Source organism: Xiphophorus maculatus, chromosome 19 (genome assembly GCF_002775205.1).
Source record: "Xiphophorus maculatus strain JP 163 A chromosome 19, X_maculatus-5.0-male, whole genome shotgun sequence".
Lineage (NCBI taxonomy): Eukaryota > Metazoa > Chordata > Actinopteri > Cyprinodontiformes > Poeciliidae > Xiphophorus > Xiphophorus maculatus.
In genome coordinates this window covers 12,137,912-12,165,140 of record NC_036461.1, presented here as the reverse complement: position 1 = coordinate 12,165,140, position 27,229 = coordinate 12,137,912, and the positions used below count along the sequence as shown (strand labels likewise).

Genomic DNA, 27,229 nt, shown 5'->3' with positions numbered 1-27,229 from the left:
TATCGCAGCAATTTCGTAACAGATACTTAGTAATAATTTTTCTTAAATAACCACTTAGTTCCGAAATAAACTAAATACGAACAAGGTCAAGAAATGCTTTTGCTCTACATAAAAGCGAGGTTAAATATTTTGTCTTTATTTTCCCCACATCTATTGGAGATATCAATCAAGAGTTGTGAATTTTTTTATGTGCCACTCAGCTATCACTGTAAGCGATCATAAAACGTCTCTCGGGTTAAAATATCAGACGTGATCTTAAGGTTAATAAACGAAAAGGCCGCACATTGTGGCTATAATACCGAAACTTTAATTAGTAAAACTGGTTTGAGTTAGGACTTCAGACGTGCAAAAAAGTAGTTGAAAATGTAGAAGTCTTAGACGTGATCTTTCCTACCGCACCTAATTTTGACATCTAAACTTTGTAGAGTGGGTTGCAAGAAAGGACCGTTAATAAAAGCACCAGTCCGAAGAGTCACGCAAGTAAACGGATAAAATACTGCAATTCCACAGTTGTCCAGACGAGGGGGGTCCACAGATTAAGTAATAGGGAGAAAGTGAGTGGGAGACGGTGAAAAAGACAAACGGAAGTATGCTATGCATCATCACATGGTATATAGCCTATATATATATATATATATATATATATATATATATATATATATATATATATATATATATATATATATATATATATATATATATATATATATATATATATATAGTTGATAGGGTATATAACTTACCCTATCAACTGGTTGTTATATATATATATATATATATATATATATATATATATCAACTTCATTCTCCATGTATTCTAATATTTCGAGAGATTGTGTCTGAGACCCTCCCTGGTTGTAAGCCGGCCTGATGCTTTCCATGTGTCCTGCTCTATGATCTGTATGATGGGCTACAGCAGACAGGCAGGACGAGGGGTAGGGGAAGGGGTGGGAGCATGTGAAAAAAGAGAGTAAAGAAACAGGGATGGGGGATTGGAATACTGCACCTTGTTACCATTGGGTCGACTGTTAAGTTTTACAAGTAACGTTTTGTGAGCTTATAAACGATACTTTCTAAACTCACACAGGAAACTCGGAAAACACGCTGTGATAATATTCCTCTGTGGAATCCAGTTGATATCCCAGAGTCTGGTGAGCTCTGCCATCTATAGAGGTATCGATTACATGAGGCCATTCTCATCTTTGATTACCTAACGCTGGCCAGTAAAATAAAATAGAAAAACTCAGACTGGAAGTGTGCATGTTATTCCCCTAGCTCTTTAAATATCCGGTCGGAGCTGTGTGTATATATTTAAATATATATATATATATATATATATATATATATATATATATATATATATATATATATATATATATATATATATATATATATATATATATATATATATATATATATATATATATATATATATACATAATACTAGCAGTTAACATCTTAAGCCATGCCATTTAAACATTTAAATCATACATAAAAGCAGCGCAACAGATTACATTGAAATCTTGACAAGAGTTTCAGCAATGTTTTGACATGCACAAACACCAAATCTATCATATGTTAGTTCTTACCATGGGCTGCATGTTGGACGAAACGTTTTCCTCTCTTCCACTTACCCTATGCAAAATAATGAAGGGAGGCTGCACAGCTCCGACCGGATAGGCTTCGTATTGGCTGACAACCTCTCCAGGGCAGGGCAACCAATGAGACCAGAGAGGGGGCTTGGCGTATAGCAACGAAGATTGACGTGGAGGACGCGTCAAATTAATTCCAGCAAACTGAACTCCCCGGGATAACTCCAATTTGCATTAATCGGATGAAGATCACTGTGGTGCCATTGCGCGCAACGGGTTTCCAAATATAAGAAGGGAAGCGCGCTGGAGCAGTAAGGAGGCTGATAGAGGTCCACTCTTTTCCCCTGTTTGTTTGGGTTCATTCCTCTCGCTCCCTCCTTTCTCGTCTGGATTCACTATAGGACGCATTCAGCTGTCTGGAGGGACACCTTTTACTTCCCGGCATCTCATACCAGTGTAGGCAAATGGGTAAGCCCAAAGCGTGCATGCTCCAGTGATGTTATAGAAGCGTTACAACTTCGCCACGGCAGAGTAAAGACAAAAAAAAGTTATTAGACAATGGCCAAAAGGGGGGAGATCGTTGGCGACAATTTGCCAACTGTATTTAACAGTGGACTGTTTTTCCCCTGACTGCATGTTTGGGACTTTAACTCGTAAATGGAAACACATCAACCAATTACAAGGCGAGAAGTTTGTTGAACGGCTCTCTAATGTCTGAACTTCAAGCTCGCCATTTTTAATGTTGTTTTCATGCATGATGGGATAAGGATGCGGCAATCAAATAGTCTGCACCCTTTTGCACGGTTGTAAAATAGCGGATAGAAACCCAAAATCACCTATGATTGACATAAACAGCTTTCTAAACTCGGTTAGGACGCAAGCTGAATATTTCAGTTGCGCCTGCGGGAAGATGTGATTTATTTTATTTTCGTTTTTGTTTTACTGTTGCTAAAAGTTACAATTTAATTCCTTTCCTCCCTGCAGAGCAAACCTATGGAGAGGTGAACCAACTAGGCGGCGTGTTTGTCAACGGGAGACCCCTGCCCAACGCCATAAGGTTGAGAATCGTGGAACTGGCCCAGCTAGGCATCAGACCCTGCGACATAAGCCGGCAGCTGCGAGTCTCCCATGGCTGCGTGAGCAAGATTTTAGCGAGGTACAACGAGACGGGATCCATCTTACCCGGTGCCATCGGTGGGAGCAAGCCGCGCGTAACGACGCCAAACGTGGTGAAGAACATCAGGGAATACAAACAGAGCGACCCCGGGATCTTTGCCTGGGAGATCAGGGACAGGCTTCTAGCCGACGGTGTTTGCGACAAGTACAATGTTCCCTCCGTGAGCTCGATCAGTAGGATTTTACGCAACAAGATCGGGAATCTCTCCCAGCCTAGCCAGTACGAGAGTAGCAAGCAAGCCTCCGCGCAGGCCGGGCTTTCCTACAACCACATATACCCTTATTCCTACACCAACGCAATGTCTCCAACTGGCACTAAAATGGGCACCCCACCTGGAGTACCGGTAGCTGCTGGGCATGTGAGCATATCGAGGGCCTGGCCTTCCCCGCACACCGTCACCAACATCCTGGGAATACGAGCATTCATGGATCCTACAGGTGAGAGTAAAACACATCTTTTTAACTGCGTTCTGAAAACTTGTCAGACTGGCGGCGAGAGGTCTGCAAACTCAAGCAGCTGCGCATTGTTCTTTTATTCTGCATGATCAATTGTCATATCATCTGGTACATCTGTTTTGGCATCAGGTAGAAAAAAAAATCATTGAAAGTTATACCAGTCCTCCATTTCACCATTCAGCCAGAACGCAGTAAGGCCAATCTCAATAGACCTTTTCATGGGATGATGCATTTGCAAACACCTTGCTCACCTGCTATATATCCCAGCTGATCCTTTAAATAACGGCCAGAAGCATTTTCTCTCCCTTTTCCTGGCTTTTAGAACCGTGTTTTCACTGTCACGTTGCTTTGTATATTTTTAACGTGCCTTGAAAAATTAATTTTAATAAATAAATCATCATAGATTATAGTAGCAGATTTTATTTGAAAATCATCTGTATTTTTTACTTCCTAGGAATATTTAGGATTCGAATAACATATCAGAAAAAATAAAATCTTATTTTTTGATCAAAGAAAATATTTATTGTAATCTCTAATTTTTTTCTGGAACTTTAATTCAGTTTTCACAATTTCAGGTTAAAATAACATTTTGTGTGCACCTTATTTGTTTATTAATAGTTAATAAAACAAATCTTCACTAAATACAGGGGAAAAAAAGTTAAGTATTTTTATAATCTATTGTTTTATCTACTTTATTTTATTTTGCCTTATACAATTTGCTGTTTTCTCTGATGTTTTAAAAATGCTTCTTTGAAATGAGGCTGTGGCTGCAAAATAACTTAAAATTAATATAGATTTAATAATATATTTGCAAATTTAATTTGGAATGCCCTTCGATCAACTAAAACTACAGTTTTTATACCATTTTGACATAAGTTGACTGTTTTCAATTTAGCAATTGCTGGAACGGAGGGATATCCGACAAAAATGGAGGACTGGAGCAGCGTGAACAGAGCAGCTTTTCCTGCTTCGCACACGGTCAACGGGATCGACAAGCCAGCCATCGACGCAGACATAAAATACGCTCAGGTAAAACAAAAAGCGGCCTGACATAAAAAAATAAAAATAAAAAATACATATACTCACACTCAAATTAAACGTTTGTTCAACACTGTTGTGTTTATGTTATTTGTAAAGAAAGAAGTACGGAAATATTTAGGTATTAAAGACAATATTATTGATCATAAACCTCAAAGTGATATTAAAAAAGGCATTGTTTTGCTAGTTTTTCCGATGAGAATTTTAACCATTAAATATACATCGTGTGTTTTGAAAGCTACAAAAAAGAGACACTTTTAGGCTTATTCAAAATAAAAGCAGAAAGACAAACGTGTTAGAGACCAAATGTCAGAGTTGCTCGCAATAATAATCACTTATTACCCTCCCTATCTCCCCCACCCCCAACATCTTATCTTTCCGCCTCAGCCTTCCTCCACTCTGTCCAGTTATGTCTCGGCGTGCGCCTACTCTCCAAGCAACCAGTACGGGGTTTATAGTGGCCCAGCAGGAGGCTACGTGGCCCCGGGCCACCACCACTGGCAGCCACAGAGCCCGGCCCTTTCCCACCCAGGCAGCGGGATGGCCATGCACGCGGGGGAGATCCACTCGCCCATGGCCTTCAAGCATCAAGTCCGAGAAGGTTATTATTATTATTATTATTATTATTATTATTATTATTATTATTATTATTATTATTATTATTATTATACGTATCTCATTAGCGTATTTATGTATCATAAATGTAAAATCAACTAAGTGTCGTTAGAGTTCAAATTTTAAATTTAGAACTCGACAGTTCAAACTTTTACGCACCTAAATTAAAAAATACTGCGTGGTAAATAGAGAAACCTGAACAAGAAATCTTAGCAGTGCTCAATAAATTTCTATATATATATATATATATATGATGAGTTGATCAAATAATGATCAACTCATTATTTGAGTTGATCAAAATAATCATCTGATCATATTTTTATATTTCTTCCTCTTCTTTTTTGTGCCTTTCAGGAGACAGAAAGCCCCCCAGTCCTCTGAGCAAACAGCACCAGCATGAAGACTTGAACAGTGTGCATGGACTCTCTCTTGCTACCTCATCCTCCTAACCGGGACTCAAACACACCTTAATTACCAGACACATTTAATTGAACTCATTTCAACAGCTCCAACAGTAAGTGAGATCACTACAACGGCTTGACTGACAGTCAACAACAAAAACGCAGGCGCCGTCAACATGCGTAACGAGTGCGCGCAGCAGCTCTGTCGGCCTTCATGGCTACTTGAATGTAAGCTTGCATGGATGTATCGGTGTTTTCCCCTCCCTGGTGGATAGTTTATTTCCCTTTTTTTATGTTGTTGAAATACTTCATGTCGCTATAGGCTGTATCTAATTGAGGCTACAGGATAAAATAAAAACTACATGTAAATCCGCTCAATGTTTATTATAAGACGAGGTCTATCCAGTGATTCGCCATTATTGTCCTAAATTGTGACCATGAGTGACTTTACGATGCGAACAAAGGTTATAAATTGTCTAAATGTAAAATATATACTAAAGCTTTAATTATATATTTTTATAATTTCATTGTGAATATATCTAAAAAAATAAAGGCCGTCTTCAATGCCATCTGTTGTTCTAGCATACATTATTGTTTGTTTGGTCCGTGAAGTGGCACCAAATTGAAGAAGGGGCGCTAACTGGCTAATGTAGAGTTAAGATATCAGTAATCACATTTTGTAAAGTTTTTGTACAAATTTTGTTTGCTCTTAACTTCCCCCTTAAGGTCAATGTTTTAATATTACTCATTTTTTTCTTGAAATTGAAAGCCTGCAATTGTGAAAATAATGAAATCATTCGTCCTACACTTACCGAGCTGAAATTTGGGAAAATAAGTTATTTTCAGTGAACTGAGGATTCCGTTTAGAGAGTGGCGTTCTGCTTGTCCTGACATCTTTATATATGCGAGGCACAAACCGAGAAAAAGCCAGGACTTTCTTCATATGAAAGCATTTCTTATTTGGAATTGAACCCTAATGTCGATAACGATTAGACAACTATTTAGTGGGAATTTTGTTTACTCAGCCATGGAGCTCTCTGCAGGCTGGGCGCCTCCGCTGATGCTATCTGGCTTGTAATTGATACCCGCCGTGATGGAAATCAGAGGGCTGATCGTACACCTTCATCAACAGCGTTGTACAGGAGAGCAACTAGAAATCATGGGCTCTATATGCGCCCACAGGAAGCCCCAGGAATATGTTTTATCCGCAGAAGTGACGGGGATTTTCCCAATACAGGCCTGTGTGTCTCTGCCCTTCCTCTCCTACTTTGTAAACAGTTTATTCCGGTAGCCTGTTTGTTTTCTGTCAATTTCGACGAAACGACTTCTCATTGCACTCCCTCACAGGTTACTGTGCTCCACTGAAAAATCGTTGCAAAACTTTACGTAGCACATTAGTGACAAGAATTATTCTGTTGAGCTTGCATTTATATTTATTTATTTTTTTTTTACTTTTTATTTTACAAGAACCTTCTTGATTTTGGATCAATTTTTTAAGCAACTTTAGTTTTTATCGATTTATTATTTTTACACTTTTTTCTTTGTGTTTGAGATTATTTGCTATTATAAAATATGTTTTAGCACATTTTGTTGCTAAAATATGTGATTTTAAAAAAAATTGTCGTTCAACAAATACAGCAGCATTTTTATTACAAGTGGAAGATAATTAGTTCTCTTTAAAAGTTACATTTCTATCATTACTTGTGCATGTAATTCAGCTAAATCAATGAATAAGTTATTGCTTCTTCTTTAAATAGATGAAAAGCAGCTGTTGGTGCTGCTTTAAATAATTTTAGGTGGAAATTCAGAGAAATCTGTAGATGCACTGATCAGATGCACTTTCCTGCTCCAAACCGATTTCCATTTTTCTTTAGACCTGATCGGCTATTTCCAGTTTGACAAACCTTTGCAACGACTTTTACAGTGGTAGTACTTTTGAATCCAAGCTAAAATGAACAAAATGAAGGCTTTCAACAAGAATATCCCACATGCATCAAAATATCACCTGAAGTTGTATGTGATTTCTTTTAAAAATTAAACTTCAATTAGTGAAACAAATTGCATGCTTATTGTTTTCAAGATCTTATAAAATATTTTGCTTTCAAATTATTTTGATTTAGTAGCAAAAATCCTTCATACAGAAGAAATCTCTTGAGATTCATTGTCTCATTTATGAGAGATCTGTTGCACATATCACAAAAACATAAAAACAGTGAGACACCAATCAAATAAAATGCCATCTTTATTTGCCTCAAAAATGCTCTTTGTTTCTTAGACCCATTTAATTCCTATGAATTCTATGGACATCATTTACTATCAGACATATTTTTATTTAAGCTATGTTAAGTAATAGATTTAAGGTACTTCTTGTGTTTAATTGAGAATCATACGGGAGAGAGGATTCCTGCAAAACTCTGGTTGCTGCTGTTTTTTTAGTGGAAATGCAGAAGAGAAATACACTGATCAAATTCACTTTTGTATTTTATGTCTGAGCTGCTTATTTTAACCAAGGTTTCCTAAGGTATATAACACATTAAAGAGAAAAAGAAACACGTAGAACATATTTTTGACAAATTTATTAGTTTCAGATTTCAACACGTAATCAAGATAGTATAAGAAAAGCTTCATTTGTGGATCAAAGCGTACAGCTTGAAGTTTCATCAATTATTTTTTCTGAACTCAAAACAGGAGTGCAGAAGTGTATTGGTTGGTGCATTTATATCCAGAAATTAGTCAAAATCTTTGCTATATTATTGAGAAGAGGGAATATAATGAGATTTGGGTTTTTGTTTTTCGGATTTGACCTGAAGATCACCTAGTCTACGCTTATTAAAGCATTTCTAGCATCTACCATCTCATTCAATGGTGTTTGTTTGATGTCAAAGTTGATTTTTCTCACATCATTTTATTTATGTATTTTTTTGTGAAGCTCGATTGCTTTCTCGGATAAATTCCATTAGGTTGAGGCTATCTCTTTCAATGTTGGAAATGAAAGATTTCAAAAATTCAAATCACAAAAATGTGTTGTTGGATTTTTGTGTGTTTTACATTGAAAACAACTTTCACAGAGAACAAGAAACAATTCTGAGCAAAAGGAAATCAATATTATTCATGCAATTATGGAAAAACCAAGTAATTTTATTCTTAATCAGTCCAATCAGCTTTAATCATTTTTTTAAAGTCAAGCATGGAGTGAATATTTCTCTAATGTTCTTGTGTATTTAACACAAAAGCATTAAATAAGCCTGGGCTTAAAGAGAACAGCATTTGACTACAGACTAGATTCAATGTATATGTTAAATTTTGTATTGTATGTTCATTGGTTTAAAAATAACTATTTCATTTATTGAAAAAGTAGCAAAGTTCATAAAATATCTAAGTGAAGAGCAATCTGGCTGAGCTTCAGATTGACAGTTAGGTGTCTGTATTGCTAGATCACGCAAAAATAAATAAAAACATATTTTAAAAATCCATAGGTGAAGAAAAAACATACATGAAGATATGTTGGGTTATCTTTATTTTATTCCACCTGTACTATTAAAATCTAAATCCAGAAGATAATGAATATTTAACATACAAAAAGTCCATTTTAGAAGGAAGTAGTTTATTAGAATATTGTTTTTCAGCCTTGCCTCCCAACATAAAGCCCATAACATAATTTCCCAACTGAGGTTTAAGCTCACTGGATACAATCTTGGTGACATGAACTCTGTTTTGCAATCCTTTTCTCATTTTTTACATAAAATCCCAAGTGGCTCAGCATATCCAAACATTAAGATGGCCTTTGAATACACATGCTCCGTGGCTGGAGTCGTTCGTGTTTTCCCGGATACCACTTGGGGTTCGGAAAACACTCCTTCATGGTGGTGGGGTTACTTCCTGCGGGACCCACGGTCATCAATCAGGGGAGCAAGTGATACCCCCCACGGCGTCTGCAGCAGACATTCCCTGTTCAGAGGGCAGCAGGTGGGCTAGTTTCAGATGTTTTTAGGAACTGACACAAGGCGCAGAAACATCCTTGGGAACAACTGATACATCAGATACTAGTGGGTTTATTTGTTTGAGTTGTTTTTGAAAATCAAAATTATTTAATGTATTTGTAAAAATTTTGTTACACCTTTAATTTACTGGGATTAACCAGATTTTTCAGGTTCTGTCGATTGTTTTTAATTGATTGCTGTTAGACCTGTAGAAAATAGAGAACACTTAAATAGAGTCTGTCTGACAAGGCAAAGTTTAAACATCTGGAAAAGGCAACACATCATGTCTAATCAAACGAATTTCAAAAACAGGTGAGAATCAAACTTTATTTTTCAGTCTGGAATCTTTGGATTTCCAGTGAGCCTCAGGGAGACCAATAAACCACAAATGGAGAAAATATATAACGATGAAAATTATTCTAGGAATGCATCACCGACTCATCCTAGAACTCACAGAAGAACCCAGAGTAACATCTAAAAATCTCAAAGCTTTACTTGTCTCGGTAAAAGTTGGTGTTCAGGATTCAACACTAAGGAAGAGATTGAGCAAAAATGATATCAAATGTACAGTTCCAAGTTGAAAACTACTGCAGCCCAAGAAGAATATGTATGCATGTCTTGTACATTGCCCAAAAAGAAGAAGAAGAAAAAATGCTGATTCTCCGAGATTTTGGGAAAAATATTCTGTGGAGACTGAGGAGTCAAAGGTGGAAGTTTTTTGTAAAATGTGTGTATTGCCTAAAGTTGACGAAGGCATCATACCTACAGCGAAACATCAGGATGTTAGGGCCATGGTTGGGGCTGCTTTGTTCCTTTCGGACTTAGACGATTTGCTGTAATTGATGAATTTATGAATTCTGCTCTCTATGTGGTCATTGTTTTTATTTTGCAAGGCAGTCATCCAAAATCTAAACCATAAAGAGAGAGAAACCAGGAAGTGTTTTTAGTGTTGTTGTCCAACTCTGGCACTAAACATTTTTGAGACTTTGGCATGAGCTCAGACAGGTCACTCATGTTCAAAAATCCTTCTTTGTGGCAGATTTAAAACAATTCTGTAGAGAACATGGGGTCAAAATTCCTTCACAAGTGTTTTAAAAATATATTAGTAGATATTGTAAATGTTTGATGGTAAAAGGTGGCAGAACTAGTTCTGAGATTTAAGAGGTAATTATTTTGCCTCAAAAATGATTTGGAAAGAATTTCTACTTTAATAAAATGAATCTTCCTTCAATAAATTATAAATATTTTGGTTGTACTTATTTACATTTAAATTTACTCCCAGATAATATCTTTTTCAATGCTCTTGAACAGATTAAGAAGTACAATAAATGTGGAAATAGATCAAAGGAAACACTGGTAAGAAAAGAAATAGTTTACCTCCTGACTCTCTCTGTCTTATCTATTTGTGAAACTTAATTCTTTTTCAAAATAAACATTCTGGCTAAATGCCTGACTCCCAAGGTTGTTCATGTATAAGCAATGTTTCCTAAACATTTTCTATGTATCTTCACTGTCTTCACAGCAACATCTCCTTTGCAAATTATGAATAATTCATAATTTACACCTTCATTTTAGTGTCCCTTTGAACAGTCCAAATTTCAAGCATGTAATTTTTAAAGTGGATTATTAGATCCTTTCTTGTTTGTTAGCAATTTGTTGAAATTTGAAGCAGCCATTAAATTCCGAGTGAGTTTTTTCACTGTAAACTACAATTTTGTAAGGACAAGCAATCGAGCTTCTCCTTACAATATGGCCTCAATTTAAACCCTGCTGCTTTATGATTTCCATGGTGTTGAGACTGGTGCATTGGAAACTTTAGTTTGAGGTGATTCACAGATAACACAAGCTTGAACAGTACTTGGAAAAAAAAAAGGTTTCAGACTTGGACTTTTTGATCCTAATGGATATTATATTAAGCATTATTAATAATCTGTGATGCAGTGCAATGATGACAGAGGCTCCTTAAAAAGCAAGAACAGACTACATGTTATTCATCTGTGACAATCTATCACTGTCTGCCATGTATGCAGGAGGGATTGAGTGTTCTTAAAGGACCAAAGTTCATTGAATGTAGTTGACACTTTGTTGGGTACAGTATGATTTAGGGCTATTTGTCTTATCTCTATATTTTCCCTTAAAGAGAAGACGCTACCCCAGGCTGTCCACAAGTTATTCATTCACTCATCACTCTGCTTTTGTATGCCTCAAAGTCAACAAGAGAGCATCCCAGGATAGGCGACACGAAAAAGACCATACAGGTCTGGGAAAATACAGAACTAGCAGAAAAAGAAAGAGAGTGCTAAATTGGCAAAGTGTCAAGTTAAAAAAAAAGAAACAATGTCAGCACTTCTACCCCTGTCTGAAATTTGAAATAAATTGACTTATCATGGAAACACTGTGCCTGGTAACAGTGAATAGTTGTTGTTGACATGAATGACATGGTTTTTGACAATCATCTGCTGATGCAGTGGTAGCAGTTCTTGTGAAAATGCTACTTTGAATGGCTGTATGCAGGAAGAATCTCCATTAGCAGTCGATCTTACAGTGGTTTTGAAGAAGCCTCTGACTGAAAACATTCTGTTGTATGTCAATCTAAGGAAGAAGATGCAAAGTGTTTTCTGTAATGCTCTTGATTTTGTGAAGAATCCCTCTTTACACAATCATCCCAGAACAGAGCCAAGCTACTTTATCAGCAGCTAGATGATAATGCAGGCTACATACATAAGTGGGCCCTTAAACTGAGAAATAAAAAGGAATCTTGAGACCATTGGTAAGGTTTGGTGCTTATCCCCATTATCTTAGGTTTATACACTGTGGGCAATACCAGAAAGAACCCACTCCCTATTTTTTTAAATTCCAATAAGCACATAACACTTTCTTTCATTCTGCTTCCTGACACAGTAGTATCTAAAAGACCTGTCTCAACTACTTCCACAATAATTCTACTTGTAACAATTTAAACCAAGGAAGGATTAGAGATTTTTGATTAAAAAACAAAAATTAAAAGACATAAAGTCATGACAGATACTCCTACTCCTGTTTTAGTTTGTAAATAACACCTCCAGAATTTAGCCACATATTGAATTTAGCCACCAAAGTATCGGCACTGCAACTCTTGTAATTCAATCACCACCGCTTTTTTTCCATCGACTGTCCACAGGATTTCCAAGCAGGCAGAGTTACAGCTCTGAAGTCTAGAGGATGATAAATGTCTCCCTCCCATGTTCTTACTTGCTCTGCCAGCTCACCACATCAACCAGATGCTCTGAAAGCAAAAGGGACAGAGACATGATGATGACATTTGGCTTTCTAAATGAAAACGTATCATTTAACATTTGCTCTCAGGAGATCTCGCCGCTGTTTTTGGTCCTCTGAGGATAACAGCAGCAGAGCAATGCAGAGTGCAACCACAGGATCATGTTGAATTGTAGAGCCCAGTTTTGATTATTATATACAGATGACTAAAGAGCATGAAATTATGTTTGCAAACACAATAAATTTAACTATTTGAAATATCTGAAATGAAAGGAGGCATATTTTTGGAGTCTAGAAGGTTTAAAGTATTTTTTGCATTTAAGTGCTTTTGTAGTATGCAATTCTCCACTATCCACATACAGTCTCTATTGTGGAAAAAATCATGGTCCAATGTACAGTAAAAGTGTTATTTAGGCAAGGTCTGGGATAGTGCAGAGGCAAGTCATTGTAGACAAATCTTATCATTTGTGGAAATTCCAGAATTAATGTTCAACCAGAACCTCCATGTGGAGCTCGTTTAAAATGTGCTAAAACATATAATACACAATTGAGTCCTGTCTCCAAGAAAACTGGTTCTATGTTCAAACTATTTTTAGGTGACAGCATGAGGATAACTTTTCAGTAACAAGTTCGCAGGGGGGCTGCACAGTGGTGGAGTTGGTAGCACTGTTGCCTTGCAGCAAGAAGGTCCTGGGTTCGATTCCCGGCCTGGGGTCTTTCTGCATGGTGTTTGCATGTTCTCCCTGTGCATGCATGGGTTCTCTCCAGGTACTCCGGCTTCCTCCCACAGTCCAAAAACATGACTGTTAGGTAAATTGGTCTCTCCAAATTCTCCCTAGGTGTGTGTATGGTTGTTTGTCCTGTCTGTCTCTGTGTTGCCTAGCGACCTGTCCAGGGTGTACCCCGCCTCTCGCCCAGAACGTTAGCTGGAGATAGGCACCAGCTAAGGAAAAGGGTGTTAGAAAATGGATGGATGAATGTGCGCATGGTGAACTATTTTACTTTCTGTGGGCTGCAGGAGGACAATCCTCATTTGCAGATGGTGTTTAAAACTAGGAAGCAAGGTGCTTGCATTTTCAGATATAATAAAAGGTAACTAAGGGTTTTACTTAGTGTATGTGTATATACTATCCCTCACAAATAAGATTGTTGATGAAATATTAACAAACATAAATAGACAGGTTTATGTTACTTCTGTCAACAAATTTTGTAAGAAGATCCATATGAGAGCAATGGAGAATGTATTTCAGGTATTTAAAGCACTGAGGGAGTCCATCTCTCAATACTTTGTGATTTCCTTTGCTTGTTTGCTCCCATTCATTCCAGCAAAAAGCCAGAGCTTTTACACAGTTCCCTTTTTCTAACAAAATGTTAATTAATTTCCCAGATTATCTGGGCACTGGAGCTATGAGCAAATATTTTTTCTGTGGAAAAGCAAATACTGCTCTTGCTGAGGACTATTTTCAGTGGTGGGTGAAAACGGAGTTTGAGTCCCAGAGAGTATTAGTGGCATTAAGGTGCTGTAAACAGATTCAAGGCAAAGCATAATAGAAAAATTTCAAATAAGAAAACCTTCCACAGTATTTGATGTTTTAGTTGTGTTTTTAATATTTTTGATCATATTATAATAAATGTAACTGACTAATCAAACTTGTTACACAAATTTGTGTTGGATCAATCCTTTGTTTCCTCTTTGGTAAATTTAAAATATCTATTTATTAAGAAAAAATAATAATGAAAACTAAAGTTATGCTGTTGAATAAGTGTGCAAAGCAATAATGGCTTTTTGACAATTATATTGTTATTTTCATTGTTTGATTCAATAATTTAAATAATTGGATTAATTGCACAGCCCTAATTTATAGTACCTCTTTAAGGTCCCGAATAAACGTCAGCTGTTCTAGTTGTCCAGATTTATTTGGATCCTGGACCAGAAGCCATCATCTGCAGAGAACTTCTAAAGCATGGGAGGGATCTCATTCATTTCCAAAGCACCATGGAGCACAGGGAATCAGTATCAAGTGGTGAAAATATACCAAAACTGTCTAAATACCAAAAACTGAACATCCCTTCAAAACTTTGGAAAGACGAGAAGATAAGTGGTCAGGGAAGCTGCCATAAGACCTGTACCAACTTTAAACAAATTCTACAAAGCCAGGAAAAGTCCTCCAAAGTCATTTAAGAATAATTGTCATGATCCAATAAAGCCAAGATTGAACCTTTCGTACATATTTCCAAGAAGTGATTTTGGCAAAAAGAAATCCGCTGCACATCAACAAAAGATCCCCCTATTCAGAGTGAGGCATGGTGGTGGCAGCATCATGCTTTGTTGCTTTCTTCTTCAACTGGAACTGGGGCCTTAATCAAGGTTAAGAGACTTCCTTTTTGCTGCTTAATTTATTTGTGAGGATTCTCCAGTTTAAAAAAAAGCCTCCACCTCATATTAAAGCAAGTAATCCCATAAATTTCTGCTGTTGTTATTACATTTTTAGAATTAACTCTCCCTTTGAACGCATGGCCAATCATGTTTAGTTATTTTCATATTAACCCTGTATGTCATTTGGTCCGTGTTCTGTCACTGAACATTCCTCCCAGTGGAAGACCCTTGGTTCAGTTTCAGATTCGTGTTTTCGCCATGCTAAATTAGCAGCTCCCCTTTGGGTCAATGCTGCGTGCGAATGCTGAGATGGGTGAGGCACGTTCAAGTGAGAAGTACCAATAACAGCAACATGCATGGTTCTCCACAACTGGCTGCACATCATGTTCTTCAAAGGGCCTCCCTCGCCCCCTCCATTGTACTTTGGTTTAGAGCTGCACAAAGCATTGGGCTTCCTGGGCTTCCATGTTTTAGAATGTCCCAAACAGCAATGTTGGTTATTTAAACTTACTGACACTGTCAATATGGGAAAGTTTGGACAGCTATGGCATGTGTTATATTTAATCCCGGATATTGCACAAATTCAGAGGGCAGTTAAAGTTTATGTTGATGTAGCAGCCTGTCCTGCTGATCACCCAACAAGTTCCTTAAAATCTGACAAGTGATAGGGGTTGGCAGCCCTTGCTGGCGCCTCTGTCGCAAACGCTTAGGGAGTGGCAGCAGTGTCGCAAGGTCAAAAGGTTGATAGATGACTGTCATTTTTGTTTACGTTTCAGCCTTTGTTGCATTATCTCTGAGTCTCACTGCATGGTGACGGCTTTTGTTCCTGGTCTGCATGTACACATAAAGTATTCAAAAGAGCAACAGGTTCTGCATGCACTAGACCTGTACCTGTGCAAGAAATGGTGCACGTTACGTTGCATTATCTCATCTGAACACAGGTGATAAGTCTATGGGTTTTTCTGAAAGACATATGCACAAAAAAACTCAAGTCAGACTGTTAACTGAAATGCTTCACATTTGCACTGAAACAAGACAAAAATCCTGCAAAGTCACAAATTATCAGCAATATTTGAGTCCTTTAAGATGAACACCATTATTATTTTACCTATAAATAAAAGCCTATCTGCCACATTTTTAAAGCAATTACTTTAAACTTTTACCAAGTCAACATTTATCCTAATATTGCCAGTAGTACATCTTCTATTTTATTTGATCTTATCCACGGGAGTACAACACATCACTTTGTCATTCGTTTATTTTTCATGGGAAGATGGAAACAAAAAGCCTTTAACTTCTATGTAGCTCTTTCTGCAATGCTACCTGAGAGAAACGAAAGCGGAGTGTCAGAGTGACAGAGGAACAGCTCGTCTTCTCAAAGTGTTTTCAGTCCCCCTAGCATGAATAGGATGTCTCTGTGCACATTAGGGCTATCTGTTACTGAATTCAGAAGGTTTCAGCCAGTATTTAAGTGGAATCTAAAGCTATCTGTCAAGTAAAATAAATAAATAAATAAGCTTGTGAGTTGGTTGGGTTGTACAACAGGGCCCAATGTGGGGTAAAGGTTAGTTCCTGTCTATTAAAACACAGGATGCTGGATTCTTGCACCATCATGCCTCCACTTAAAAATTGTAGCAGACCCATTCCTATAACTTCAATTGTACATTAAACTCCAACAATCATTTGTGAAACTGTCATGTCATTTAGAGGATTGAGTGGCAGTCTTTAATATGGTCAACGTGGGTTCCTGCCTAAGTCACAGAAGAAAAAGAAAAATATATTATTTATTAATTGTATCCCTATCAAACAATTTTTGACACTCATTTGCATGCCCAGTCTTTGAGGAGTTAGTCGGCGTCTCTATTGACTTTAAGATTAACCAGCTGATACCAATGGACTCCATGAGTACAATCCAAGAGCAAAAGTAAAGTAGTCCGTATAAAATGCAGCTTCTTATCATGTATATATATATTTTTATTTTTTCATGGGTAAAAAAAAAAAAAAAAAAAAAATATATATATATATATATATATATATATATATATATATATATATATATATATATATATATATATATATATATATATATATATATATACCTATATATATATATATATAGGTATATATATATATATATATATATATACCTATATATACATATAGGTATATATATATATATACCTAAAGTTTGAATGGTTATAATGACAGATTAAAGTTTTGCTTGTGAATGAACTTACTGTATCTAAAGGCTCTACTTCTGTCATCATTCCTATGGTGGAGTGGGATTATTTTATCAGTAGCAACCCCTGCTGTTTGGGAAGAAAACTGCAGGGAGTCTTCCACAAACTAAGTGTGAAAATATATATAAGTATATACAAAGTTCTTTTGTTCATAGGCTGTATGATTGGAAGGTTAACTGCTATGATCTTATCAGTCCAGGTGTTCATGACAGTGTCCTCTGCAGGTAGCTTCTTATTACTTTCTTGTGAGAAAAGACAACATTCGTGTTTCATGCATTCCAACAATGCTCTAAAGAGTGTGTAATTTTGAAGACTACATTCGGTGGGGGAGGCAAATCATATTTTATTGAAAGCAGACCTGACTGAAACAGAGATTCACCGCAGTGCGGTCAGACTTCAAACCAAGTCATTACTTGCCCTTTTTCATGTTCAGACTGCTGCAAATCTGCAGTCCCTCAGAGCTGAGCAGAATAAAAAAGAAACAGACGCTTGTTGATTTTATTTTCACTTTTTAGGAGGCACTCGGTTAAATAATGGTGCACATATATGATTACGAAGCTGACTGGTCAAAAGCAAAGATTTTTAGAGCAATAACAATTCAGTTACCGTATATATATATATATATATTTTTTTTTTACTGGGCATTTAAACTCAGTTCAGAATTGCTTCTAGTAATTTCACTTGTGAGTGATTGATGCAGAGTACTCTAAGAAGTAAATCCATCAGATCAAACCAAGGAGATGGGTTAGATTTCCTCGTTAGAGTTAATCCATCAACAATGCCAGACCACTGAATAAAGCCAGAGTAAATGAGTGTGTTTGCACTGTCGTGGAGTAAATATTAGTTTGTCCAGATAATGCTATGGGCCGCCGAGAGTTGCCACATTGCTTAGGTTACACCAGCCTTCTGTTCTTTTTCTACCTGAAGAATGACTCCTCACTCTTTATTCTTCTCAAAAGCAAAACAGGTAGCCGTCTCAAGTGGCTGAAAGTTTTAGTTGATAATCCGGTCTGTCACTCAGAACGTCAATAAGATTAATGGCAGGGAAACTCCTATCTGGCAAACATCCCACACATTTAAAACAGATAAGTAGTTCTGAAACTTACATCTGATGTACAAATTGCTTCTTTGTGTGGTTATAGAACAGCAAAAAATATAACTGCTTATTTTAATGATAACAATGAAAAACCTTTTTCAAAGCATTGTAAAATTACTTTAATGCATTTAAACGTTATGTGCTGAATGAGAGTTGGTATTTGAATTCTCCTTAAAGGTGATTTGTATGAAATAGAGTGAGAGGGAAAAGAGAGCCCTCTGCTGCCGAGTTCAGTCAACAAACTACACTGAACCCTAACACTTTAGTGCAACAGTTCGGGTTTAAGCTGTTCCAAAGCAAATCATGGACAAAAAAGAATTTCAATCATAGTGGGTTTTTTGAAGGCATACAATCTGAATCAATCTAAATCAATTAAGGTTTTTAAAGCAACAAGTCTGGCACATTAGAGTTCGCTGATCAAACATGCATGTATATTTTATCATGTCTATTTTCCCAGTCTTGTTGAAGAAAAGCATCCGCACAGCATGGTGCTGCCAACACCATGTTTCTTTGTGGGGATGGTGTGTTCACAGTGTTATTTTTCCTACACTTAGCCTTTTGCATCCAATCCAAAAATTTTAATTTTGGTCTCATTTGACCAGAGCATTTTTTTCTAAATTTTTGTATCCCTTGCATGATTTTTCTCGAACTGCAGAGGAGAGTTTATGAAGGTTTCTTTAAGCAATGCCTTAACTTTGATAATATTTCATAAATGCAAAATTTGTGGAGATCAGAGATAAAAGTTGTCCTGTCAACAGATATTTCCAACTAAAATGGCTGATCCATTTTGGAATGGCTCCACCATGGATCAACTGACTACTTATCTAATTAACTTTGTCTTTGCTCTGTCTGCTCGTTTAAGGGCACTGTCATGTCTTGGTAGGTCCTCGGTTGTGCCATTTCTTGGGATGAAGGTTTGAAGATGTTCAAAGTTGGAAGTATTGTTTTATATCATAGCCACATAACCTAAACTCCTTCTCAACTTCGTCCTTGACCCATCTTCTGAGTTCTTTGTCTTTATGATTCTCTTCATTTGTGAATATATTTCGCAAAACAGTGACTGAAAACCCAGGGGGTATCTTTTTACAAATTAAATAATTTCAGAAGGAGAAATGATAAACAGTGAAAAAATGCAGTGGTGTGAATACTTTCTCCAGACATTGTACTGTGGCTATGTACAAATTTAGCATATGATTTTCTTTTAGATAGTGGTAGCTTTGGGCAGCAAGATTTCCATGTGGAGAAAAGCATGACTAATCTTGAATAGCTTAGCCTTGATTTTATTTTATTTATTTATTTATTTTTTTTGCATCCACAAGATATTTGATGTTTATTTGTTTTTGGACATGGAGCAATTGCACATGCGTGTGGGCATGCACAATGAGTGAAGATTCATCAGTGCCTTTATTTTTCATTCTATTACTTAAGGAGATCACGATATCATTCAAACTGTTATAAATGAAGGAACTTGAAGTTCAGCACAGCCAGTCAGTTGATACCAGATGATCTCAATTTGTTGACTGGCCCCAAAAACCCAGCTCTCACCTCAGAACCACTGATAACAATCTCTAATGAATAGGCGTGTGGAGCATAGGCTGATAGAGATCATTTTGCTGGGGTTCAGGTCTCAATAGCAATCAAGAAATTCCATCTTGAACATTTGGATGTCCTCCATAATGCCACACACTTTGAGATTGTTCTTGCAATGGACCAACACCAAAATAAAACCTGGCACCAGTGACGCATTCTTGCCCGACTCAGCAGCTCCAAGTCTCAACAGTAGAGTCCCTCCCCACCTCCACTCCCACTGGCAAACTCAGCTCCAGGAACTATCCACTGATGTGAACGCTGACTCTTTGTTGGCGTGCTCTGATCTTAGAAAGAGATACTGTGACACTAACTGCTTCATAAAAACTGGGATGACAGGGCTGGTAAAGGAAGGCACAAGCACAGCTCCCTGTGAGTGAGTCTGAAAGACCCAAATTGAGCCATTTCCCCAATCCCCAGGGAGAGTCCTTATCTCCTGCTATATTCCAGAGTAGACTGTGTATAATTTGCAAAATACTATGCTGATAATACAAATGAGGTTTAATAGCTGTTGGGGCCCTGTTCTGCTTTTTAATGTACATTTGTGAGCTTTGATAACTAGTAGCAGAGATATTTTGTCTTTAACAAACACATGCATAGGGACAGGCAGAGGAAATAAATCAAGCCACCAGTCAGAGGGTGTCTGCTGTCATGCTCTACTGTTATTTGTGGGGTTACTCATCTTGTTCCGTCAAAGCAATTACACGTGAACAGCACAAATAAACTGGTCTGTTTTATCTTGTCCCTGCAGGGCAGATGAGGACTGTAATTAGTCAAGGATAAGTCTGACAGACTGTCAGCCCTAATATGGCATGTTGAAACACCTAGAGAACTGTTTGCTTATTTCTAGCCCAGCCTATACATGGAAAAGGATGTGGTAAATTATGAGTTTTCACTGTAATCATGGCTGTTTCTGTCAGCACAGCAGTCAATCCTGTCAGCAAATTAAGCTTTATACTTTTAGGAGCATCTGTCATTGTGCCTGATGTTAAAACAGGTGAAATTAAAAGATTAGATTGAAAGGATATTTGTGTTTAACTTTTAAACATTGTCCTGGGAGACAAACTGAAGTTTGAGACTGACTTTGTCAGCACATTTTAACCAAACAATTCAAACTGTTTTGATCTTGGTGATTTGAGAATCCTCTGAATGCTGATTTGTTTTGTTATGATTTTTTATAGCTGTAGCCACATTTATTCCTATAACTCAGTATGTTTTGCATGTGAGCATTTCTGTCTCTTAAAAATGTGTGCAAATGTCAACAGATCATAGCTCCAACCTCTCTTAAACACTGAGAGGATGCTTTTAAGAAATGGTGTTAAATTACATACTGTAGTACAGTTACCTGCTTTTTCAGCTCTGCTGCTTTAAACAGAAAATCTATGATCAACTTAAAAATATTTGAGATGAAGTGTCATTTACATAACAATGAGGTTGGTTAATTGGTTTTGCAGAAGGTTGAACACAATCTCATGATTCAAAGCAGAGTTCCAGTCAGACCCTCGGTGTACTTTATTTATGCATATGACTATTTTTAGGCACCCATTTTCTTCTGTATAAGATACCATCACTGAAAAATTAACAATCCCTTGGAGCCCCAACTAGTCCTCCTTGTGCTCTTTCAAGTTTTCACTGAAATCACAAGCCATTATTTTTCCTACCTTTTGCTATCCTTAGCTACCACTACCTGGTCTGAAGCTTTATTTTAAGAATCTCTTTATTTAATAAAGAATTTCTTCTGTTTTTATTTTGATCACTGTTGAATATAGAACAAAAAATTTAAGCAACTTATTTGTTTTCTCTAATGTAAGTGCACAGAAAACCTTCTGAACTGTGGTTTCTGAGTTGAGATTTCTGTGTACAGTTTCAACACCAGTCCATGTATATTTGTGTTAAACTTGATGCCTAGTCTCATTGTTTTTACAGAGATATTTTAGTCTGACAAATTTATATGGTCCAAGATTAAGATTAAAAAAAAGATTTTTCCATATACTCACATGAAGTATTAAGCAGGAGAATGCACTTAAAAGTAACAATGCTTTAGTAATAAAATTTGGTTGATTTACAATAATCAGCAGTGTTTAACCAGTTTCTGTTAAAAAGAAAACAAAATATAGCTCCAATAAAATTGGGTCAACTTAAAATGCCTTTGTAAAACATGAGTTCAGTTTTTTTAAAGTAAGGCAGTGTATTTTTCATTTGTGCAAAATTATTTTCCTGAAATAATGTCAGTTTAGTGTTTCATATCACATTTTTAACCATATTAAGGAAATACCTAGAACTTAAACTCATTCTAAAATTGATCTGCTTTTATGTAGAAAAGATAAAGAGATGTGGATATAACATCTCTCTATCACTAATGGGTAATAGAGATACACCTGCTTGTTTCAAATCAGTCTGCAAGTCATGTGATCTAGGTGAATAAAAGATTCAAGTTTGGCTGATTGGTCTTAGCTTACAGAAGAAGTTTTATATATAGAAAACTTTCAAAATCATTCAAATCCATTTTAGTTTAATGGATAAAAACTGTGACACAAGATACGATCACAGCCAAATTATCCATTCAGAAAAAAACTCATTGAACTTCCATGAGACCGGAGATAGACCTGAGCAAACACATTCCCATCCGCTAGTGAAAATGGATCCGCTGTTGACCTGTCCAGCCACACTAAAAGCCATTCCCGGGTGCTCAGGTGTGTTACCCTCCTCCAGTCTGAAATCTCTTAGCTAAATATTGTGAGTGTCCCTCTTTGGAGAGAGAATCTGTGTGTTTACCTTCAGATCCAAGGGATTAAGGAATCAACACACCTTGAAGGTGGTGGGGGGGGAGGGGGTTGCGGGGGGGCGGGGGGCTGCTTAAAATGACAAAAGTACCCTTAGTATTTATCACCATTTAGAAAAAGATGCATTTTATAATATACAATATTTAATAACATTAAAATCTAAGCAGTTTGTGAAACAACAGAAAAAAACTTTAAGAAATTATTGTTGGTAACAAAATTAGTGATAAATACAATTCATGAGAATTGTTAAACTGTATCAATAAAGTTGTTAACTAAAAGGTTTCTTTTATTCTTACTTTACTCAGATTATCCTAGAACTTTTAATTAGGAATATGCTATATTTTTATTCCTGACACAGAGGCATTTTTTCTCTTAGCAACACTTCAAAATGAGAACGACAAAAGAACAGATCGTTTGAATTAATGTCGTGTGTTACTTGTGATAACTTATAAGCTAACTATTAGAAAATAGCGACTCATCTAAACTTGCCAATGCCAACAGTCAGAGGGGAAAAAAAGCAATAAAAATGTTGTTGGTTGAAGATAACTGCAGGACTGAAGAGTCGTGGTTGATTGCTAACTTTACCTAAAACTTCCTTATGCAATTTAAAGCATCCCCAAGCATTAATGGGTCAGTAGTTGCCACTATGAAGGCTACTAGTTACAGCATTACTATTTTAAATGATTTTTGAAAGTTAATTAAGCTTTTACTGTGTTGCAAATACTATTAAAAGATTCTGCAGCTCAATAATTTGCAAGAAAATGTACATTTTTATCCCTTGAGTTATTCTTTTTCTTCTGGTATAAATTTATTATGGAACAGAAGATACTCCATCTATTAAGATAATGCAAATGTGTGCTAATTACCTGGATGGGACTGGATGGGATTCCGAATAAATCTAAAAGTTATGTGCAGTAAATGGAATGGTAAAAAAGTTAAGAGAGTTAAAAGTGACATCTTGAGGTCTTAAAGTTTTCATAACAAGTTATATAATTCAGTTTTTGTACACATCTTTCGCAGCCGATAGAGTAAAAGGTAACATAAAGAAATACATGAATACATGATAAGATGATATTTTTTTTCACTAGTCAGGTTTCAGAACCAGTATTTAAATTTCCTGAAACAGGCCACACCATTTACTTTAATATCATCCTGTGAGTAATTACAGCTGGCCAGCACTTCAGTGGTGCTCAGTGAACCAGATGTGAGTGAAGATCCTTCTCTGTGGCTACCACAGCGAAGCATCAGCCAAAATGAGACTTAGAAGAAACTTGAACATGTCAGCAAGTCTTCATATCACTTATTTTCCACTGGTTGAGATGGATGCGGTGTAGATGACTGCCGATGATTTTCAGAAATTGTTCCACAGAAAGTTGCTTAACATGATCTGTCATGTGCACGGCTTGTTTATGGCAACAGCTGGTAGAAAACTTCATTTCAGATCCCTTCAAGGTCTATCAGTGATTGCGTGAAGAGATTTGAAAGTATATATTGTGTTTTGATTACAAATTAAAACTGCTTGAGGTAAAAGCCACCCAAGGGAGAACATTCTTCTTCTTGACCAATACAAAAACCTGCCAAATGTGCTTTCCCAAATCCCAACAAATCTGAATGGGCTCTCTTCCAACTGATTGTGCAAGGATTGTCCTACATGAGGGCACATTGACTGTGTGCAGTGAAGGGATGTATCTTAATCTAGCAGACATCCACATGGGTGGTAAAAGGAGGGAGATTGAAATGGTATCCAGATTTTCTTTGCTTGCAAAGAATTAAACAAGCAAATGGAGAGTTTTGTGTCATGTCAAAAATAATTTCTTGTCAGCACACCACTGTTACTTCCTTGTGCAAAACTTTTTCTTTAATGCAGAGACATCCTGATTGTGCTTCAGCTGTCCACCAGACAATGCAGCAGTGGATCCTCGCTAACCTTGACATCTGTCTCCATGGGGAAAGCACAACAGTCTGCTTATTTCCAGCCAGTGACCCTTAATGCCAGGTTGAAGCAGATGGAAAGTGTCAGCTCTTATCCACTGCCCCTCTAGAGGTGACAAATCAAGAAGACATGTTAATGCTTATCTCTTCACCTGATATCATCTTCCCTGTCCAAGCGAGGGATTTTTCTCAAGATATATGACCTGATTAAACTTGCAAGAACCAACTAAATGCTGAAAAGCCAGTCAGCACAGTGGGAGAGTGAGATTTTAAGTCACTTGAATCTGTATTCCAAAAGGAACAGGTAAATATAGTCAAGAAAAGCATGGCCTTACTGAAGCAGTACTTTTATTTTAATAGTTCAAGCAAGTATGGCAATGATAATGATAGTAATGACCAAACACACTGCTCAAATTTGTTGGAACACTCCAAGCGGTCACTGTTGTGCTGCAGATTCTTTCCTTTACTCTTGTGGTGAGCTCTTTTTTTCCAAGGACATTTTGCCTAATCCACCTCAGCTGCCTTCACTCAGAACTGGTAAAAGAAGCCTGTGAGACTGGTTCTCATAAAACATAAATATCTGTTAAGGCTCTGGGGTATGATCTACTTTAATGAAATGATGATTAACATTTCCTTACTGTCGCTCGCTGCTCTGGGATGTGTTGTTTTCCAAAGATATGACTACCACTAACATTTTGTGATCAAAAAAGAGTGACAGGAAAGACTTCATGAGGAAATCTCACAATATCAAAATTTTCATTATTTTTGAGTGGGATATATCATCATGTTATAGAACCTGAAAACCTAAAATATTCTGAAAGTATGAAAATTAGATTATATCTGCCTTTCCATTGTTTTTGAAAACAGTAAGGCATTTTTAAGCAACACCCTCAAAATCATATGAGATAATGTCAGATAGATGTGTGGCCAACCCAGAAAAGGGATAATGTGAGCACATTTGCTATGAAGATCATCTTTGCGGAAAACACAAATGAAAACACAAGAAGGGCAAACATATTTATCCTCACTGACCAAAAACGTCAGATAAAAGTCTATTTTCCAGGCACATACAGCCATTTTCTAGCACAATCAAATAACTCCATCCATTCATTCATTATCTAAACCTGTGTATCCTTCCAGTACCAGCCCGCCAGTGTTGGGGTGTGCGGGGAGGTGGGGGGAGAGGCCAGGTACCAACAGGCTGGGCTCACCAAGAAGTGCTTCATAAGTAACCTTTTTACTCGACAACAAGACATTTTGAACTGCCTTGTTGCTGAAAAAGGGCTATAAAAATAAAACTTCTTCCAAACTACTGTTGTCATACAAGATGTGTTCTGACTTCATTCTCCTCACCGAATAAATCACCATGCAAATCTTAACTTTATGAACTCAAATTAAAACTAAAGACTTTGTCCTAGGTGACTACTGGACTACATGTTGATGCCAGAGATTGGACATGGAAAAATTATTTAATTATAATGAACTACAAGCCTGAATACAGGTGGATATGAAAAGCTGTACACTTGATAATAGATGACCTTTATGGAGTTATTCTGCAATAAAAAGCAATGAATAAGGCATTATGACGTGTCTTATTCATGTCCTGACCGTATGGAGAAGTTTGCTCTTTTATATTAATTCCAGTCGGGGTGTTAGCCATTTCCTGCAGGATGTTAGGTATACAACACTACAGAGTTTTATAACAGATGAATACTCAGTATGAATCGCAGCTAAGTTTCAGCCAAGTCTGAGGTGTGTGTGTGTGTGTGTGTGTGTGTGTGTGTGTGTGTGTGTGTGTGTGTGCGTGTGTGTGTGTGTGTGTGTTGGACTGATAGTTGCATTTCTGGAGACCACACATGTTCCCTAAGAATGTCTAAATCTCTGTACTGTCCTCCGTCTCTGTCTGAGTGTCTCTCTTGGGGATGAGGGTTATAAGTTCAATACCAGCAGGGGACAAACATGTGGCATTGAGCTCATCACTAGATTTCAGCATCTTGTCTTTAATCTCACACAACTACGATTGTGTACTTTCAAAATCTCAAACACTCTGCTGTGATAATTATCTAAATTGTTGTGCATCTTCTCTACATTTGACAATTTCTTTAAATTCAGATTATTGACTATTGATTGATTGACTATTGATTATTGACACACAAAAAAATCTAACAAATTGTTTATCATCTCAGGAGAGTTCAGCACCTGTGAGAAAAGAAAGTCAGCAGTGTGTGAAATGGTCCCCTAGTCACCGATTGTACACCAACAACAGTTACCCCCAGTCAGTCTTATTGCTGCACAAACTTACAGATAAACAAATAATTTAATCAACTTTGTAACTATTGCTGAACAAGTAGGCTCATCCCAGGCACTCCAGTCTCCCAGTTATAAATGAGCTTGTCATACCACCATGGTTGGCCATAAATGACCTCACCAGACATGCGGCTGTAGTAAACTGAACTAGTAGGAATGTAGAGGAAGAAAAACACTGCCTGCAGCGAATATGGCCGCTGAAAAGGAACGCGCTAGCTGCTGCTGAAAAAACATAAATCTTGCTTTGATAAATCTCAGTGGATGGTTGTCACTTTACATGTGGAGAAACTGAGACCTGATCAGGTATGTGGTAAAAGGGCAACACAGTTTCTGTGCATCCGCAGATATGGAGGAAAAGCCTGTCTACTGTGCAAAGAGACTTCCATATGTACTT

General features: G+C 37.0%; 1 protein-coding gene across 1 annotated transcript; it reads left to right on the top strand.

The window, feature by feature from the left end:
- Nucleotides 1–1,816: 1,816 nt before the first annotated feature.
- On the top strand, nt 1,817–5,772 carry pax1 (paired box 1). Its single transcript, XM_005799190.2, has 5 exons — nt 1,817–2,060; nt 2,577–3,206; nt 4,120–4,253; nt 4,650–4,863; nt 5,232–5,772. Exons 1-5 carry the CDS (start codon nt 2,057–2,059, stop codon nt 5,324–5,326), a joined length of 1,077 nt encoding a protein of 358 aa, XP_005799247.1. The 5' UTR covers nt 1,817–2,056; the 3' UTR covers nt 5,327–5,772.
- Nucleotides 5,773–27,229: the final 21,457 nt, after the last annotated feature.

What these genes read in the sequence shown, in the direction of transcription:
- pax1 (XM_005799190.2), top strand. An exon ending in AGCATTCATGGATCCTACAG is followed by an intron (nt 3,207 to 4,119) that starts GTGAGAGTAAAA and finishes TTTTCAATTTAG; the next exon opens with CAATTGCTGGAACGGAGGGA. An exon ending in CAGACATAAAATACGCTCAG is followed by an intron (nt 4,254 to 4,649) that starts GTAAAACAAAAA and finishes TTTCCGCCTCAG; the next exon opens with CCTTCCTCCACTCTGTCCAG.